Raw genomic sequence first — 19245 nt, forward strand, 5'->3', positions numbered from 1 at the left:
GATGCTGGAATTGTACAATGAGATTAGATGGCGACTTGCATTGCAGAGGGAGAAAGGAGTGGAGTGGAAACAGGTATTGAGTGACAGGTTGAATGAGGGTTTGATGGGGTGGAGACAGATATTTTATAGAATGGGAGGAAGGAGCATTGGGGTTCAAAGTGGATCAGGTGCAGTGGGCACGTGGAAATAGGGCCCAGAGTAAGGGAAGAATGGACAGAAGAGCTGAGGAGGAAGTTGGCTGGAAGGCAGGGCATAAGAAACTCAGAGACTGGGGATGGAAGGAGCCTAAAGTGTAGAAAAAAAGTTGAGAACAAGCAGAAGAGCTAGCCAAGGACCCATTGACAGGAGGAGATACCATCAGGAGTTGAATTGCCAACAGGATTAATGCAACCCTTTGATGTGAGAGCAGCTATAGAATAGCATAATTAGAAGGTTACAGTTCTCTAACATAGGCTCCAGTTCAGGAATTATCTCTATTCTGGACAGCATTTAAGCTCATAATTAAGTGCTCTTCTGAAAAGGGATAGACATAAGCATGTGCTGAAGTGCTTTGCTGAATTAGAGCCGTAGGCCTTTTAAAATAAATGTTCAGTTTCAGTTAAGAAATTATCTTATACTATCATGTTCTAAACTATATTTGTAATAATAATAGTACTTTGCAACTAGAAAGCATATTTCATCCAGGCTCTCAAAGCACTTTACAAGGATGGGAGATATTATCTTAATTTTTTAAACTGGGAACACCGAGCCACAGAAAGCAATTTGCTCAAGGTTACATAGAGAGTTAATGGCAAAATTAGGGTTAGAATGCTGGCTTCCTGCACTAACTTCTAGATTATGTAGTGTAATCTAGCAGTTAGCACAGATAGTTTAGGGAATTAGGAGTAGTATACAGATGGAACCTTTTGCCATAGTCATTGGCTTGAATCTGACCTATCTTGATAGTGATGGAAAGTCATTACCATCTGACAGCTCTCCAGTGGCCTCTGTGAAATGAGTTGTTGGTATCAGTCCAGTTCCTAATGAATAGGTCTCCTCTTCACAAAATCACCCCCCAGTTATTGGTACCTTTGTTGGCAGCCTCAACAAAGGAGCCAAGAATTGAATGGATGTGGAAAATGAACTACCCTTTCAGGTCAGGTCTGAGATGAATTGGTTGGGCAGTGTTTGGAAGATTTAATCTTCCTCTGCTGTCAATCTAGCATTTTGTATGAGTACTAAATTGTTTTTAAAAAATTAAACAATTTTTTAAAAAACTTTCCAGTATCGCTGTGTCATCATATAGCAGTAAGGCCTTAAGATTCCTGTGAGAGGAGCCTGTGAAAAACCTAAGAAAGATAACAAATAGTCCAGGCACTGAGCACTGATTGAGGATTGGTGACCATTTGGGAAAAGCTGATAGCTAAAGGTGAGGTGGAGCCATTAAACTTAGCTGGTCATTATTCCCTAGGAAGTGCCTTGTGCTGAGGATGTTATTGCTATTATAAGATGAACAGAGAGGCAACTTTATCAAGTAACTTTTTTTCTATTTGCTGTTGGTGTTTATTTTGAATGCTAGGACATAACATTTATGTGGTGTCACTGAAATTAATGATGAGGCATCTGTGCTTTGTCCCTCTTCACGGGACAGCAGAGAACGAGGTCCACTAGATTAGCAGAAGCGTCACTGATGGAACTTTGGGGAAAATGTTGGTAGCTCACTTGCACAGCAGAAGTTCCACTGGTGGACAGTTGGGATAGTGGTACCACAGCAAATGCCATATGGAAAATGGATGTTGCCTGCAGGGACCGCAGGAAGTGGAAACACCATTGCTAGACATTGGGAGGCCAGTAGCAACCTGGCTAGTCAGGAGGCTAGCCATTCATTGAGGCAACCCGCTGAGGCATCAGGAAGCCCTCTTCTGGGACTAAAGAAAGGGGCAGTGACAGCATATGGGGCTACAGAAAACAGAAGCACTCATTTCTGAATATGTGGAGTAGGCTACTGTTGCCCCAATGGTGGTGTCATGGGGGAAGCAGGAGCAGCACAGCTGTGGTTATAGAAAAAAATTGGCAGCATGCTTGTGGGTAGCAATAAGCACTATTTGAATAGCTTCATGGAGGTTAGTGACAGCCGGCTGGGGAGTGTGAAGTGGAAGTTGTCATAAACAGATAGTTAAGGGTTAATGTCTCTTTTACCTGTAAAGGGTTAACAAACAGGGAACCAAAAACACCTGACCAGAGGACCAATCAGGAAACAAGATACTTTCAAATCTCAGTGGAGGGAAGCCTTTGTTTGTGTTTTTTGGGTTTGGCTTTGTTCTCTCTGGGTCCTGAAAGGGACTAGACGTGCAACCAGATTTCTTGCCAATCTCCCTGCTACAGTCTCTTATATATTCAGAATAGTGAGTATTAAGTAGAAAGGCAGTTATAGTCTTTTGATTGTTTCTGTATTTGCAAATGTGTAGTTTGCTGGAAGTATTTTAAATTGTATTTTGCTGGGGGCGGGGGGGTTCTCTCTAGTGTCTATAAGCTGAAAGACCCTATAACTTTTACCATCTAAATTACAGAGACAACTTTTACTTTTTTTCTTTCTTTTTATTAAAAGTTTTGCTTTTTAAGACCTGTTTGAATTTTTCCTCTTGTTGAGGCTCGAGGGAATTGAGTCTGTACTTAACAGTGAAGGAGAAGGGAGGGGAGAAGCGTGGAATCCCTTTGTTTTAGGTTCACGGAGCTTGAATCTGACTATCTCTCCAGGATAGCCCAGGGAGGGAAAGCCTGAGAAGGGGGAGAACAAAACCTGATTTCTCTGTGTTGTGATTCAAGGAGTTTGAATCATGGTGATCTCCTAGTGTACCCAGGGCGGGAAAGATCTGGGAGGAAGAAAGGAGAAGGGGGGGGAAATGGTTTATTCCACTTTGTTGTAAGACTCAAGGAATTTGGGTCTTGGGTTCCCCAGGGAAAGTTTTTGGGGGGACCAGAGTGCCCCAAAACACTATAATCTTTTGGGTGGTGGCAGCGTATCAGATCTAAGCAGGTAATTAAGCTTAGAGGAATTCATGCTGGTACCCCATCGTTTGGACTCTAAGGTTCAGATTGGGGAATTATACTATGACAGAAGTGCCGTTACTTAAGCTGAACTGGATGTTCACAGTAGATCACTGGATCGAAAGAGGTGAGAAGCACTACTCCTACTTTTGCAGGGATTCTTTTGTGAGCCTGCTTCGAGAAGCAGGAAGCAGGCGTGGCTTTACTCAAGTCTTGGGCTGTGGCCTATTCCTCTCTTCTTAGTGAAATGATTTGAATGAAGATCCCTGATCTACAGCAGAACCATGTGCATAGTTATTTCCCCCCATTATGAAACAAGATCAGTTAACTAATATATTGGGTATTTTTAAAGCATTTACATTTTATTCTGTAGCTAGTTAGCTGGCTTTGCAACATGGTTTAATTTATTTTTAGGATTCTTTTTAAATCTTCACAACTACAGAACCAAAAAATAGAGAGACCTATTTTTAAACTTTGGTGTCTAAGATGAGATACCTAAATCTACAGTTAGGCACCAAATAAGTGGGCACAATTTTCAGAGGTGCTGAGCATCCACTTCTCCTCTTGACTTAAATGCTCTTGTTCCTATTCTAAAGGTGTGTTGCCACACAGGTGACATTACCTCTATTATAAAGTTTACGCCCCAAAAGAATATTTGCCATACACACAAGACTAAGCCAAACTCATACTGTTCATGAGTGTGTTTGGGTGGTAGTTTGGGTGGAAATGTCTCACTTCTGGGTCCTGTAAAAGCCATAGTCAAAAGGTCTTGCAAAAGTCATATTATGGGGAATTAATTTGCAGGTTGTTTCCCTATTTAGATGTGCATTATTTATTGGTGAAATAAGAATATAAACCTATGAAAATTCAGAAGCTTTGGTCAAAATTTTCAAACTTGGATGACATCTAAATCTATATTTAGGCCCCTAAATAAAAGTGGCCTAATTCTTAAGTACTGAGCTGACATCGAGCTTCTATTTACTTCAGTATGAGTTGTGGATGCTAAGCATGTATGAAAATCAGATCACTTTTATTTAGGTCCCTAAATATAGATTTAGATGTCTAATTTAGGCAACCAAGTAGAACATCATGGCCATTGCTTTTACTTTCTTAAGGGTCAAATGCTGGGGAAAAAATCAAAGTTTGTGTAAAGAGTTTACTTCTGGAGAGCAAACATCAAGGGCTGAATCTTCATCCTGAACTGGTCAGGATGCCTGTACAAACACAGCTACTAACACAATGGTCACAGTGAGAAGTAGCATAAGAACATAAGAACAGCCAAACTGGGTCAGACCAAAGGTCCATCAAGCTTAGTATCCTGTCCTCTGACAGTGGCCAATGGCAGGTGCCCCCAAGTTAATGAACAGACAGGTTATCATCAAGTGATCCATGGCCTGTCACCCAATCCCAGCTTCTGGCAAACAGAGGCTAGGGACATCATTCCTGCCCATCCTGGCTAATGGCTGTTGATGGACCTATCTTCCATGTATCTGTCTAGCTCCCTTTTGAACCCCGTTATAGTATTGGCCTTCACAAAACCCTCTGGCAAGGAGTTCCAGAGGTTGACAGTGCATTGCATGAAAAAATACTTTCTTGTGTGTGTTTTAAACTTGCTACGTATTATTTCATTTGGTGGCCCCTTGTTCTTGTATTATGAGAAGGAGTAAATAACACTTCCTTATTTACTTTCTCTATACCACTCATGATTTTATAGATCTCTATCATATCGCCCCCCCCCTTTTCAAGCTAAAAAGTCCCAGCACACACACATGGCATGATACTCTCCCAGTGTGGGGTTTTGTCTCTATGGATCTGCATGCTTCACCGACCTACCAACATTCCCTAAGGATCTGCAGAAATAGTTTCCTGTATGGAGCCTCCTTTACTGGGACTCAGGACTACTTAATAATGAGCACTCTGGCTCTAAGCCAGCAAAGCACAAGCCATTGACTGAAGTGGGAGTCTCCATGAGCTTAAAGTAAAGCATAAACTTACAAGGTTTATGGGATCAGAGCAAGCGTACTCAGCACTCGGTAGAATCAAGCCCCTACTTCTCAATCAGCTGCTATTTTTAGCTGTCAAGAGACAGACTGCCCATAGGGGTTGGAGTGCCGGGGGATTTGGCCCTAAATTAATAAATTAAGCAACATAATATAAAGTTATTTTTCAGTGGTTTAGTAATGCAACAATATTATATCCCAGCTTTGATCTGTGTATGATTTCCATAACAAAATAATTTTCATTCATGTAATCACAAAACTGATTTACTTTGATGTCCTCTCTCTTCGTTCTCATTTTGGTGACCTTGATGGACACACATCACTCTTATCTTGTGAATTGTTTTTTTTCTTTTTAGTTAAAAATACAAACCCTCTTTCATTCTTACATCTGGACTGAATAGCTTTGTACTTGTGTTATTGTTGAATTCATGGGTTGTGGATCAGGTTCCACAGTTCACTTGCTTTATTTGACTTACTGTACAGTACTTATAATGCAATATTTTCTGACACTCAGACCATTCAAAAGGTCAAGGCTAAGTGAAGAAACAAGTGCACAGAGTGACTAGGGAGTTATTAAAAGACTTACTTGGACCTTTCAGTATTAATATACTGATATATACAAAAAACACCTTAGTTAAAAGAAAGTTACTAAGGTTGCAATAGTTAGCACTCAGGTTAGAAACTGCCATACAACCTTAATTCTTCCCCCTTGCACAGATGCTTTATGATACAGTCTTTAATTACATAGTCATATACTATTTTTTCTACATTTATTGTACAGGGTGGATGGTACTCCATGAATGAAGCAGCTGTTAAATATTCTTTTCTTTTCCTTATTCGATATGTTGATCCATGTCTTATTTACTGCATGCCATCTAAACCCTGCATTGAATACTGAATTATTAATTTCTTCACAGTCTTTTCTATGGTGCTTATCCCCATCGTATCCAAATGTTTCACAGAAATCAGTTAATTTATTTTCACTACTCTTTATGAGATAGAAGAATGTTATTATGAGAAAAGTGAGGCAAAGAGAGAATAAGGACAAAACGACTGCTAACTTGGGGTGCTACAATGACTGGGCACCCAACTTGAGACCCCTTGGGCCTGGTTTTTTGTAGGTGTTGAGTATCCACAGCTCTCATTGACTTTAGTTGCTGTTGTGAGTGTTCTGTTCTTTTGAAAATCAGGCCCCAGATGTCTCAAGTTAGTCTCCCAGAAATTGAGGAACACAGAATTTGTGGCCAGTTGTGAAATTTTTAGTTCCAGTTCACTTGCCAAGCATCAGATAGGAACTCTGTGGTCAGGGATAGAATACAGTTCTCTAGGGTGCATTCAGCTGCCTTAACCACTAACCCATCTCTTCTCGCAGTCCCCTATTTCACTCTCTTTATACCGTCCAACTTCTATAGTGCAAACTGAATGTTTGAATTTTTTAGCACAAAGGGTCTGCCAAACTCTAGTAAACATAGTGCAAATGGTGAGGATTTTCTACATCTTATTGTTGAGCCAAAACTGAACATATTTTTATGGAGACAGCAAGTTCATGCTCCAAAACATGGAGGCATTAGAGTTCTTCAGAAAGTATTCAGAATTTTTTTTTAATAATGGGAATAGATAGGCAACCTAAATATAGATTTTGGTCAGCTCCTATTCCCTAGAGTTGTATATTGTGGTAAATGGATCTCTTGTTGCTGTTAGAACTATATTTACACTTAACTAACCTATTGTAGCAGAAATTGCTGAAATATTTTATTCAGTTACTGAACTACTAGTCAGCAGGGAAGTCTCCACTCTTGATCACAGTTATGCCATTCAAAGACACTGTGACAATTCTAGGGGCAATGACATGTGTGCCACAGCCTAATTATAGATATAACTAGGTTCAAAATGAGTACAAAGGCGAGTGGTCCCTATTGCAAGGAAGAGCTGTGGAAGCTTTCCTGACCAAAAACCATACCACCTTGATCCAAATTAAATACAGACCAGAGCTCTAATCCATCCTCCATTAACATTTATGGAAAGACTCCCATTGATTTCAGTGGAGCTGGATCAGGATTCGAGTGATCCCGTTGTCTCTTGCATAGTTGCAAGAGTAAAACTGCCTTTGGCTTCCCAGGCCTTGTCATGTGATTCAGACCATAAGGTCCCAATTCAGCAAATTTTTTAAGCCTGTGCTTAAATCCATTCCTGTTCAGCAAACCACTTAGGCACATGCTTATGGGCCTTAACCACATTCCTAACATTAGACACATGAATAGCGATGGATTGCTGAATCAGGTCCTAAGTCAACACATGCTCTGCTTCTGGGTAGGACTGTGTAGCAGGGTGGTCCCCCGCTCCTGCCTGGCAGGGCTGCAGTGGTAAAAGCAGCCCTGGAGAGGGCTGCAGCTCTAAAAGCTGGGCTGATTGGGGAAGCAGCCACAGCTGGACCACACCCCAATCAGGCCACAGCTGGCCTGTATAAAAAGGCTGGGAGCCAGGAGCTCAGCAGTCTCTGCCTTTAGAGGGAGAGGGGCCTGGCTGCTAGGGAGTGTACCTGGGTACCTAAGGTGGAGCAGGGCTGGGGGAAGGCAAGAGGAGCTCTGGTCTAGAAACGTGCCCCCCACCCACCCCAGGCTGCAGGCCTAGGGTAAGGCTAATTGGGTACTGGGGTTGCAAAGGGGAAGCCCATGGGTAGGCAGAGGTAGCAGGTCCAAACCCCTTTGCCTGTGATGAGTGGCTGATACACTGCAGTCTGCCTCAGGGAATAGGGGCTAAGTGATGACTGGCAGTAGCCAAGAGTGAGGCGAAGTGGCGATAGTGGGTGGGGGTTCCCCTCAGAGGGGGAGACCCAGATTGGTGGGGTACTGCCAGGGAGCAGCACCCCAGTTAAAGAGGCAGCGGGGTCCTGGGAGGGGCACGGAGGCCAGAGAGAGGAAAGGCGGATCACTGGCCTGCAGAGGGAGCTCCAGAGCTGGAATGAGCTAATTCCTGGAAGTCACCAGCAGGAGGTGCCGCAGGGGTGAGTTCGCTCCTCTACAGACTGGCACCAAGCATCTTGTGCTGCTGGCTATTCTATGTACTGACTAGATTGGGAGACATTGACTGTCTCCCTGACACAGAATCTTTGTAATTTACTTTCTCCTGATAGAGACAGAAGAAAATACAACTGGTATTTGCAAAGGGCAAATAAATAGCATAGTTTACACTCATGTGGAAAGCAAGTAATAGCTGCGTACCGTACAAATCGCACTCATCACACTGAACTGCGCTTTAGTTTAAATGTAAAAAAAGCTTGCACGCAATAGGGGCAGGAATGGCAGAATGTTCCCAGTCTTTCAGTTCCTAGGTGTATAAAGGGGCAACCAGCAAATTTGTGGGCCATCGGGGATCACCAATCAGAATGCCTGGTATAATACAATGGGCCAGGGCATTCCAGCTAGAGGGGAGTTTGTGCAGCCCTCCTGGGCGAGTCCCCCACCCCCAGCAAGCGTGCTTCAGTCACCCACTGTGTGTGGAAAGGGTAGTAGGACCAGATTGTCAAGGGACTGTCTCTTTGGTAAAAGAGTTTGTTCGGGATAGAGAGAAATTGATGGGTAATTTACTAACTGGCTAACATATTTTTATTACACCCCAGCTCTTACAGTCTCTGACTTTACTGCAAGGATTCACCAGACTTTAAAATTAGTACTGTCATTGGTAATATCAGTCATATAATTTGGAGATGAGTCCATTCACATTTTGAGGGATCTGTACAGTAAACATTACTATTACTAAGCCTATATATCAGCCTCCCTACAATGTCTTGCCTTCTAAACCTAAAAGATAGATGTTCTAGTTATACAAAACGAACATTTAGTGGGGGAACACTATATTTCAAACCCCAAAAATTTGTTTCTACTTTTAAAAAAAACAGGTTTTCAAATGTTTGTGTAAACCAGGCTGGTTCACTCAACATGTATTCCAGGTTTTGTTATATTTTTCTGTACATACACGCACACACTCCGCTGAAAGGGTTTTAAAGTTTCTGTGTGGAATAAATCACAAAGTCCCAGCTGAAAGGGCCAGGAGTGAAAACTGAGTTCCCAAATGAATAAGACTAAAAAAGATAACACCCCCAGGCATCTGTATATCTCAGCATTTAAATTATATCCCTTGAAATGTCAGTTTGGACTTTGTGCCAAGAAATGGTTGAAGAGCTTTTTTCATGAATATACCCAACGGAAGATGAATCTGTTGAATCTGTGTCTTTAATCATTTGATATGAACATAACATATTTTTATTTTATTATGTAACCTTGATCTTTTAATGAGGATTTTGAATTATTGCTGATGAGATGTAATTTCATGGAATTATATTGTCTCAGTGTTTGTTCTATGGATGGGAAGTGCTCTGAAACGTAACTTTCCATAACTTTCCATTTATTTCAGTGGACTAACTGATTTCAGCAGGTTTCTCTATTAAAAACAGTTTTATTTCAAAGAATGTGTCCTGTTTATACAGGTATTCCACTCAAATAAATAGCAGAGGCTTTGTGGTTATACTACAGTAATGAAAAATCTTTCTGTAGATTTCTATTTCTGTCATTTGAGAGTTCCTTTATTTTTTCCTTCTTAAATTACAGGCTGTATTTTTCCTTTGTAGGATTAGTGATTACATGGATCTGACCCCTGTAGATATTGTAGGGAAGAGATGTTACCACTTCATTCATGCTGAAGATGTGGAAGGGATCAGGCATAGTCACTTAGACTGTAAGTACCTCAGTTTTTGTCAAAATAATCTGGCACAACACCTGGTTGCTGTTGAACTATTATTTACATTTCATGATTGTGGATCTTCATATTGGGGCTGCCTTTTTGTTTTAATATAGTGGAGGATGGTTCAGAAGTAACTTTTCTTACTGTATATTTTCAAGTCATTTCCTTAAATATACAAGATTTTCAATCTGTGTGAGAATGTGGAATTACTTAGATTTATATCATGGTGGTCTCCAACAGCTGTCCAGTTCCATGCACTGCCCATTATTTTACTTCACAGTGGCACTGCTCCAATGAAATTAGACAAAGGTTTCTAACCATAAGAGAAATGAAGTTCTGGAACAGCCTTTTAATGGGATTAGTGGAGGCAAAAAACCTAACATGTTTCAAGACTGAGTTTAATAAGAATTTTTTGGAGGGGATGGTGTGATAAGGTTACCTGTAAAGGCATATGGCCAGTCCGTGACTTCTGTTAGCAAATATCTCTAATGGCTGAAGATGGGACACCAGATGAGGATGGCTCTGAGTTACTCCACAGAATTCCTTCCTGGGTGTCTGGCTGATGGGTCTCACCCACATTTTCACAGTCCAACTGATTGCCATATTTGGGATCATGGACAAATTTTTCCCCAGGTCAGATTTGCAGAGACCTTGGGGTGGGAGGTGCCTTCCTTTGCTGCATGGGGCCTGGGTCATTTGCTGTCTTGAACTAGAGTAAACTGTAACTTGAACTCTTTAAATCAATATCTGAGGACCTCAGTAACTCAGCCAGAGGTTACAGGCCTATTGCAGGAGTGGGTAGGTGATGTTCTGTGGCCTTTGGTGTGCAGGAGGTCAGACTAGATGATCATGATGGTCCCTCCTTAACATCTGTGAGATGACTAACTCTGTCCCTAATCAGAGCTGGTGCAAGGATGTTTTGCACTCTAGGCGAAACTTCCACCTTGCGCCCTTCCCCGTCCCCGAGCCCCTGCCCTGAGCCAAACTCTTCTTGCAGCAGCCCCCCCCGCCCTGAGGTGCCCCCCCTGCGGCAGCTCCCCCCCGCCCTGAGGCACCCCTCCGTGCCCCAGCTCACCCCTGCTCCGCCTCCACCCCGAGCATGCCGTCGCTGCTTCACTTCTCCCACCTCCCAGTCTTGCGGAGCCTAAGCTGATTGGCACCGCAAGTCTGGGAGGCGGGAGAAGTGAAGCGGCCACGGCATGCTCAGGGAGGAGGCGGGGCAGGGGTGAGCTGGGGCGGGGAGTTCCACTGCGTGCCGCCCCCCTCCCTTACTTGCTGCAGTTGGCTCTCCCCGCACTTCCCTGCCAGCTCCCTCCACCTAAATGCCAATGGCGACCGGGGTGGCCGGAGATCCAGCCGCCGTGGTCGCTGCTGAAGAAAATGCCGCCCCCCAAATGCCAGCGCCCTAGGTGACTACCTAGGTCGCATAAATGGTTGCACTGGCCCTGCCCCTAATATAGAAAATGAACTCATCACTTGCTTTTTTTATTTCTGACTGATGACATGGAGATAAATGGCAACATATTTGGTAGCTAAGAAAATTGCGCAGAACAGAGCTGAGCCATGAAGCTACCGTGGATTTAACCATACAGTGTATTATCTTCTATTTTTATGGCTCTCATTCCTGTAATATCCAAATACCTATCTGTACCCAATCAGGATTAGAAGACTAAGAGTAGTACAAACACATAGCAAGAAAAAGTCCATGCCCCAAACACATATGTGTGTGTTCATATCTGTATCCAGATATGGATGCAACTTGACCCCCAAATATTTGAGACCAAATTCTTTCCATTTGAACACCAGCCTTTTAATTATAACCTATTTACAATTTTTAAAAATAGACACAGGGCTAATTCTTTTCTTGCTGAGGTTTATTATCATTATTGAGGTTGCTCCTGATTTGCACTGGCATGAGAGGAGCATTATGCCACTGATCTGTAATTTAGCTATACTTGGAGTAAAACCAGATGATGGTTGCACTGGATACTGCTAGAGCACTGTGTATCCTGGGATTTATTTCCCCAAGACACCCCAATTGGCAGTGAAGACACAGAGTATGTAATGAGAAAAAGAAATTTTCTACTAAGAGGCAAAACAAATCTCTGGTATAAGAGCACTACACCCAAGAGAACAAACTAGTTCAGTCCAATATGCCAATAGGGGAAACAGTGAAAAAACTAGTTTTCCTACAAATAAAACTGACGTAAAAGCTTCTTGCTTGTTGCCTGCAATTGCAAACCTGGGAGCACAGTGGCCATCTTTGTGAAAGGCAAAAGAAGCTAATAGAAAATGTGCAGCAGCCATCTTTCACGTTGATAGCAGCGCAAAGACTCAAGCTTTTAGAAGCTCTTAAAAGAAAACAGCCCATAAAATCTGAAGGAACTAAAATATATATGATTGAAAAAGGGAAAATAGCAATGTGAGATAAAATTCAGAAAGAACATTAAAGGCACATCTAGGGGGGAAAAACCCAAAACAAACCAAAGCAGTCTGGCATTTGCATTCCTTAAATTCCCAACATTCAGTATCTCTGAGGATAGGGCAGTTGTTCAGAAGTAGAGACACAAATTCAGAAATCTGTTGGATGCACTTGAAATTGGAATTAAAAAATGACGAATCACACTTTTATTAAACTGTCTGGGTGAGGAGCTAAAAGATGCTTATGACTTACTGACTTAACTAAACACCTGGCAGAGATGAAGATCCTGTTTGAAAAAGACCATAGTGTTCTGACTGACTGACTACTTCTCTGAAATAGAATATGGAACACTAGTTTTCAGGCAAGTGAGACAAGAACCAATAAGACTGTGTGAGAAGTAGTGTGATCCAGTGGATAGCCTGGGAATCAGAAAACCCTGTGTTCCCAACTCTACCACTGACCTGCAGTGTGTAAGTAACTTCAAACAAGTTACTTTACCTCTTTTTGTCTCTGTTTCCTCTTTGACCCTTTGTATGTCTTGTCTATTAGGATTGCAAGGTCTTCAGCCCCAGGACTGTCTTTTATTTGAGATAGTTATGTTGAAAGTTGACTGAATAGTTACAAAAGAATCTCACTAAACTAGGTGACTGGGTGGCAAAATGGCTGATGAAATTTAGCACTGATGAGTGCAAAGTAGTGACCACTGGAGAAAATAATCCCAACTATACCTACAAAATGAAGGTGTCTAAATTAGCTGTTACCACTCAAGAAAGAGATCTTGGAGTCATTGCAGACAGTTCTCTGAAAACATCTGCTCAATGTGAAGTGACAGTCAAAAAAGCTAACAGAAAGTTAGAAACCATTAGAAAATAGATATAAAAGAAAATGTCAAAATGCCACTATATAAATCCATGATATAACCACACCATGAATACTATGTGTAGTTCTGTTCACCCCATCTCAAAAAAGAGATATTAGAATTGAAAAAGGTGCAGAGAAGAGCAACAAAAATGACTAGGGGCATGGAACAACTTCTTCCATATGAGGAGAGACTAAAAAGACTGGGACTATTCAGATTAGAAAAGAGATGTGTAATGGTGGACAGGGGAAATATGATAACAGTCTCTAAAATCATGAATGGCTTGCAGAAAATGATTAGGAAAGTAATATCTACCTCTTCACATAATGTAAGAGCTAGGGGTCCTCTGAAAAAATTAATAGGCAGCAGGTTTTAAACAAACAAAAGAAATAACTTCTTCTCACAATGCACAGTCATCCTGTGGAACTTGTTAACAGTGGATGGTGTGAAGGCCAAAAGTATAACTGGGTTCAAAAAATAATTTGATTAGTTCATGAAGGATAGGTTCATCAAGCTATTAATCAGTATGGGCAGGGACCTAACCCTGTGCTCTGGCTGTCTCTAAATCTCCAACTGCCAGAAGCTGGGACTGGATGACAGAAGATGGATCATTCCAAATTGTCCTATTCTGTTCATTCCTTCTAAAGCATCTGGCACTGGCCGCTGTCAGAAGACGAATAGTAGCAGAAGCATTGGTCTGACCCAGTGTAGCCGTTCTTATGTACTATGTTTCTTGTCAGCATCCAGCACAACGGTGCTCTGATCATGCTTAGGGCTTTAAGTGCTACCATAGTAAAAGTAGCAGTAATAATGAGAGACACTGACCAATCTTATACCAGATTCCCCACCTAGCATTCCGTTGTAAATTTGCTGACTTGGATGCAAATGATGCAGCATTGTTCAGTAAACAAGCATGAGCCATCAGCTCTTAGCTCTTAATTTGGAAAGACTTTTAGATATAGAATGAGTTACTAAAGTGACAGAGTCACAGGCCTTCATCATGGAAAACAATGCACCAAGCAAACCTGTAATCCCAGCAAGGCATATCTCAAGAAGTAAGATTGGGTTTCAGTACCCTTGCAGAAGCTAAAATGGCTCATACCCTCACTCAGAAAGATATCAACTTTTTGAGCAGTTGGAAAGGAATGTAGATATGCCAGGAAAAAACACTTTGTGGCAAATTGTCTATCTCAGGTGACAGAATCCAAATTCAAGTTAGGAAAGGGAAAAACTACCTGCTATGGTGAAAACAGATGTAGTCAAGATTCAAAATGTGCCAAGCAGTGGGATAGCTCAGTGGTTTGAGCATTGGCCTGCTAAACCCAGGGTTGTGAGTTCAGTCGTTGAGGGGGCCACTTAAGGATCTGGGGCAAAGTCAGTAGTTGATCCTGCTAGTGAAGGCAGGGGGCTGGACTCCGTGACCTTTCGGGTCGGTGTGTAAGAAGATGATAGAGGCTCACATTAAGATAAGCATGATAGAACCTCAGTCCCTCAAAATCAGACATGCGATAACAATGCAGAAAAGATGATACTCTAAAGAGGAAACTAGAAGCCCAAGTGAAGAAGGTAGCGCAGACCCTATGATAAAACAGAATCAAGACTTCAGGGGGTTGCAAGCTAAAAAAAAAAAAAAGTGAATACTTGAAAAAGAGCTTCAGAAATTACAGGAAATTCTTGAAAAGAGAAAAGTGGGAAAAGGTTAGAACATGCAGAAACTCAGGAGTTCAACTGCAGATCCTCCAATAGTCAACATAAATAAAGGGAAAGTAAAACTACTATTGGATTCTGGACATGCACTGACAATAAAAATAGAAAAGGCAGAACTAGGAAGATTGCTACATCCAGCCTTCAATTCCAGGTTATGCAGAGACACCAGAGAAGAAAATGAGCAAGTTGTTTAAGGAAAAAAATGTTGCACAAAACCCACAAAATATTCAGGAAGATTGTTGATGGTAAAATCATTTCCTAGTGTACCATTAGTAACTTTTGAAAAGCTTTAGCACTATTTCAAATAAAAGAAGGCAAAAGCAGCCTTTTGAATGTGACAGAAGAACAGTGCAGAAGGTCTTCAGGTCTATAATAGGAACAGTGTTTTGTATGAGATCTGTTTTGCCCCTATGCAAAGCCAGTTGCAGTCAAAGGAAAAACTCCCATTGGCTTCAGTGACCATTTGAAGAAGGCCTAACAGAACAAAAATATAGGGGTGAAATCCTGCCTCCATTGAAGTAAATAGCAAAAATCCTATTGACTCTGTGGGGTGAGGTTTATGTTTATTAATATTTGGTGCATTTGTAAAGAATTGGGGAAGGAAAGTATTAATGTGTCCATTTAAGGTGGAAGGCAGCTTGGGTGAAAGTGATCATGAAATGATAACAGTTCATTATTCTTAAGAATGATAGGAGGGAAAACAGCAGAATAAAGACAATGGACTTCCAGAAGGTAGAGTTTGGCAAACTAAGTGAATTGGTAGGTAAGATCCTATAGGATGCATGTCTAAGGGAAAAAAGATTTAAGGAGAGTTGACAGGTTTTTAAAGAGACATTATTAAGGTCGCAAGAGCTAACTATCCCACTGCATAGGAAAGATAGGAAGTAGGGTAAGCGACCACCCTGGCTTAACAGGAGATCTTCAACAACTTGAAATTCTAAAAAGAGGTATATAAAAAGTAGAAACTAGATCAGATTACAAAGATTAATATGAAAAAATCCAACACAAGAATGTAGGGAGAAAAATAGAAAGGCCAAGGCACAAAATTAGATTAAACTAGCTAGGGACATAAAGGGTTACCAGAAAACATTTTACAAGTACATGAGAAGCAAACGGAAGACCAAGGACAGGTTAGGCCCATTACTCAATGAGGAGGGAAAGACAGTAACAGAAAAAGCACCAATGACAGAAATGTTAAATGCCTTTTTTGTTTCCATTTTCACTAAAAAGGTTAACAGTGATCAGACAACTAACATAGCAAATATCAGTGTAAATGGAGTAGGAACTGAGGCTAAAATAGGGAAAGAACAAGGTCAGACTTACTTTGACAAGTTAGATGTCTTTGTGTCGGCAGGACCTGACTAAATACATCCTAGAATATTTAAGGAACTAGCTGAAGAGATCTGTGAGTCATTAGTGATTACCTTTGAGAACTTGTGGAGGATAGGAGAGATTCCAGAGGAATCTCTGTAAAAGGGAAAATACAGTACCTATCTATAAAAGGGGAATAAGGACAACCCAGGAATTATAGACATTAGCTTAATTTCAGTACTGAAAAAGATAATGGAGCAAATAATCAAACAATCAGTTTATAAGCATCTAAAAGATAATAAGATGATAAGTAACAGCATGGATTTGTTGGGAACAAATCATGTCAAACCAACCTAATATCCTTATTTGACAGGGTAACAAGCCTGGTGGATGGGGGAAGCAGTAGATGTGGTATATGTTGACTGTAGTAAGCCTTTTGATACTGTCTCATATTACCTTCTCATAAGCAAACTAGGGAAATATAGCCTAGATAAACTATAAGGTGGATGCACAACTGGCTGCAACCTGTATTCAGGGAGTAGTTATCAATGGTTCACACTCAAACAGGAAGGGCATATCGAGTGGTGTCCCTCAGGAATCTGTCCTGAGTCTGCTTCTATTCAATATCTTCATAAATGATGTTGATAACAGCACAGAGAGTACACTTATAAAGTTTGCGGACGATACCAAGCTGGAAGGGGTTGCTAGCGCTTTGGAGGACAGGATTAGAATTCAAAATGATCTTGAGAAATGATCTGAAATAAATAGCATACAATTCAATAAGAACAAATGCAAAGTACTCCAGTTAGGAAGGAATAATCAACTGCACAAATACAAAATGAGAAATGACTGCCTAGGAAGGACTACTGCAGAAAGGATCTGGAGGTTGCAGTGGATCACAAACTAAATATGAATCAAAAATCTAATACTGTTGCAAAAAAAAAAGTGGACATCCTTCTGGGATGTATTAGCAGGAGTATTGTAAGCAAGTCATGAGAAGTCGTTTTTTCCACTCTACTTAGTACTCATAAGGTCTCAACTAGAGTACTTTGTCCAGTTCAGGTCACCACAATTTGGAAGAGATCTGGACAAAAAGTCCAGAGGAGAGCAAGAAAAATTATTAAAAGTCTAGAAAACATGACCTCCAAGAACAGATTGAAAAAATTGGATTTGTTTAGTTGGAGAAGAGAAGACTCGGGAGAACATAATATGAGTCTTAAAGTATGTAAAAGTTGTCATAAAGAGGAGAACAATTTATCATTCTCCTTATCCACTGAGGACAGGACGAGAAGCAATGGGCTTAAATTGCAGCAAGGGAGATTTAGGTTAGACATTAGGAAAAGTTTCTTAACTATGAGGGTAATTAGCCACTCGAACAAATGTGCTAGGAAGGTTGTGGAATCTCCATCATTGGAGGTTTTTAAGAACAGGTCAGACAAACATCTGTCAGGGATGGTCTAGATAATTTTTAGTCTTGCTTCAATGTAGGGGACTGAATTAAATGACCTGTTAAGGCCCCTTCTAGTCCTAAATTTCTGTGATTTTGTATCAGACTGTATTGTGAGAACTCCATTAACACTGCTGGAAGCTGGTATAGAGCACACATTGTTAGAATTCAAAACAGACTGCTGGATTTCCTCTAATAAAAGAATACTAACACACTATTTACGCATATACCTGCTTTTACTTCCACAGGACACTACATCCCACTGATTCCACAATTGTTGAATCAATGGCTCAATATCTTTTTTAAAAATGAGATATGGGGACATTATCCCCGTTTTATTCCACTGAACTTTCTGATGATGGTTTTTTCACAGATACCCCAGTTCTTTGTGTAACAATTAAACTAATGAGTGAGTATCCATCTCATAGTACTTAACTTGTAGAAAAAAATCCTATTTGATTTTGTCACATGCTTTTTCTGTATCTATTGCAAAAACTGCCACTGGTTCACTAATTGATATTACTCGTTCTTTCACATTTAACATTTTCTTTGTATTCTTTGCAGGCAAACTCCTATTCATAAACCTCACCCGATCAGGGTATATTAGCTGGGATAATGCAATTGAGTCTCCAGCATTTTCACTAATAATTTTCAGACATAATTTATAAATGACACAGGCCTCTAGCTACCACATTCTACTGGCTCTGTGCCGGCTTTTCTTAATAAGATTATAGAAGCATTATTCAGAGTTCAAGGCAGTAGCCTTTCCTCCTCCGAGTGGTTAAGGGCACTCAACAACAGGGGAGTTAATGGATCACTGAACTTTTGATAAAACTCGTAAAAATCCCTGTTGTCCTCAGGTACTTCCTTTTAAAAAATATCTGTTAAGTTTTCACAACAGCTGCTTGTGGTACAGAGCCCTAAATGTATAACATAAGCAATAAGCCTACCCTCTCCAGGAAATGTGGAATCTTTCTAGATTTGCATTCAAAACCAATGGTATTGTTACATATCTGTAACATATTGCTCACATACAGTATACATACCTATTACCATTACTATTATATATTTTAATAAAACACAGTATTTATGGGCTAAATAGTCAAAAGGATCTCACTGCAGCCTGAAAAATGATTCCTGAGGATTTCACATGTAAGTTTATCTCCATGCAAAAATGTAGCTTTGTGCAGACAAAGTACTTTTGTTTGTACAAATTGTGTAGGTAGAAATCTAACAAGCTAATTTAGATGCACAACTCTCAGATTTTTGTACACATAATAATGAACAAATTAAATAATACACTTTGATGCAATTTTAGTGGCTGCTTTGGAAAACGGGGGCTGTATAGTAAAGACAGATTCATGATAGATGATGCACATATGACATGCTTTCAGTTCCGGAGCTCAGAGAAGGGGTTGTGTTATCTGTAAGAAATATGTAGATCCTCATTACATACATTAAAGTCACTATTAGACTTAAAACGTACCAGCCACCGTAGAGTTACAGGTCCAGTGAGGCTCAAATCCAGCCACTAGCTCTCAGCCTTAGTGTGCAGTAAGAAGATGCGTGAAGGGGGATAAGAGGAATCTTCCACTTCTGGTCTCTGGGGCTTCCTTGTATCTGCTACTAAAGTCTTGAGGCTGCAGGAGTGCCCCCATTGTCCAATTCACCTCTGAGTCTTGTGAAAAGGACAGGAGGATTTTCATAGCTGTGGATCCTCTGACAACACCTG

The 19245-nt window shown here is 40.8% G+C and overlaps 1 protein-coding gene across 6 annotated transcripts in view; it reads left to right on the forward strand.

The window, feature by feature from the left end:
* NPAS3 (neuronal PAS domain protein 3) overlaps nucleotides 1–19245 on the forward strand; it is an 828174-nt gene that overhangs the window by 784060 nt on the left and 24869 nt on the right. For all 6 annotated transcript variants that reach the window (XM_050953865.1, XM_050953867.1, XM_050953868.1 and 3 more), the window contains one exon: nucleotides 9655–9761. In XM_050953865.1, the coding sequence (XP_050809822.1) occupies nucleotides 9655–9761 (107 nt within the window). The remainder of the gene's footprint in view (nucleotides 1–9654; nucleotides 9762–19245) is intronic.

The sequence above is a fragment of the Gopherus flavomarginatus genome, chromosome 5 (genome assembly GCF_025201925.1).
Source record: "Gopherus flavomarginatus isolate rGopFla2 chromosome 5, rGopFla2.mat.asm, whole genome shotgun sequence".
Classification (NCBI taxonomy): domain Eukaryota; kingdom Metazoa; phylum Chordata; order Testudines; family Testudinidae; genus Gopherus; species Gopherus flavomarginatus.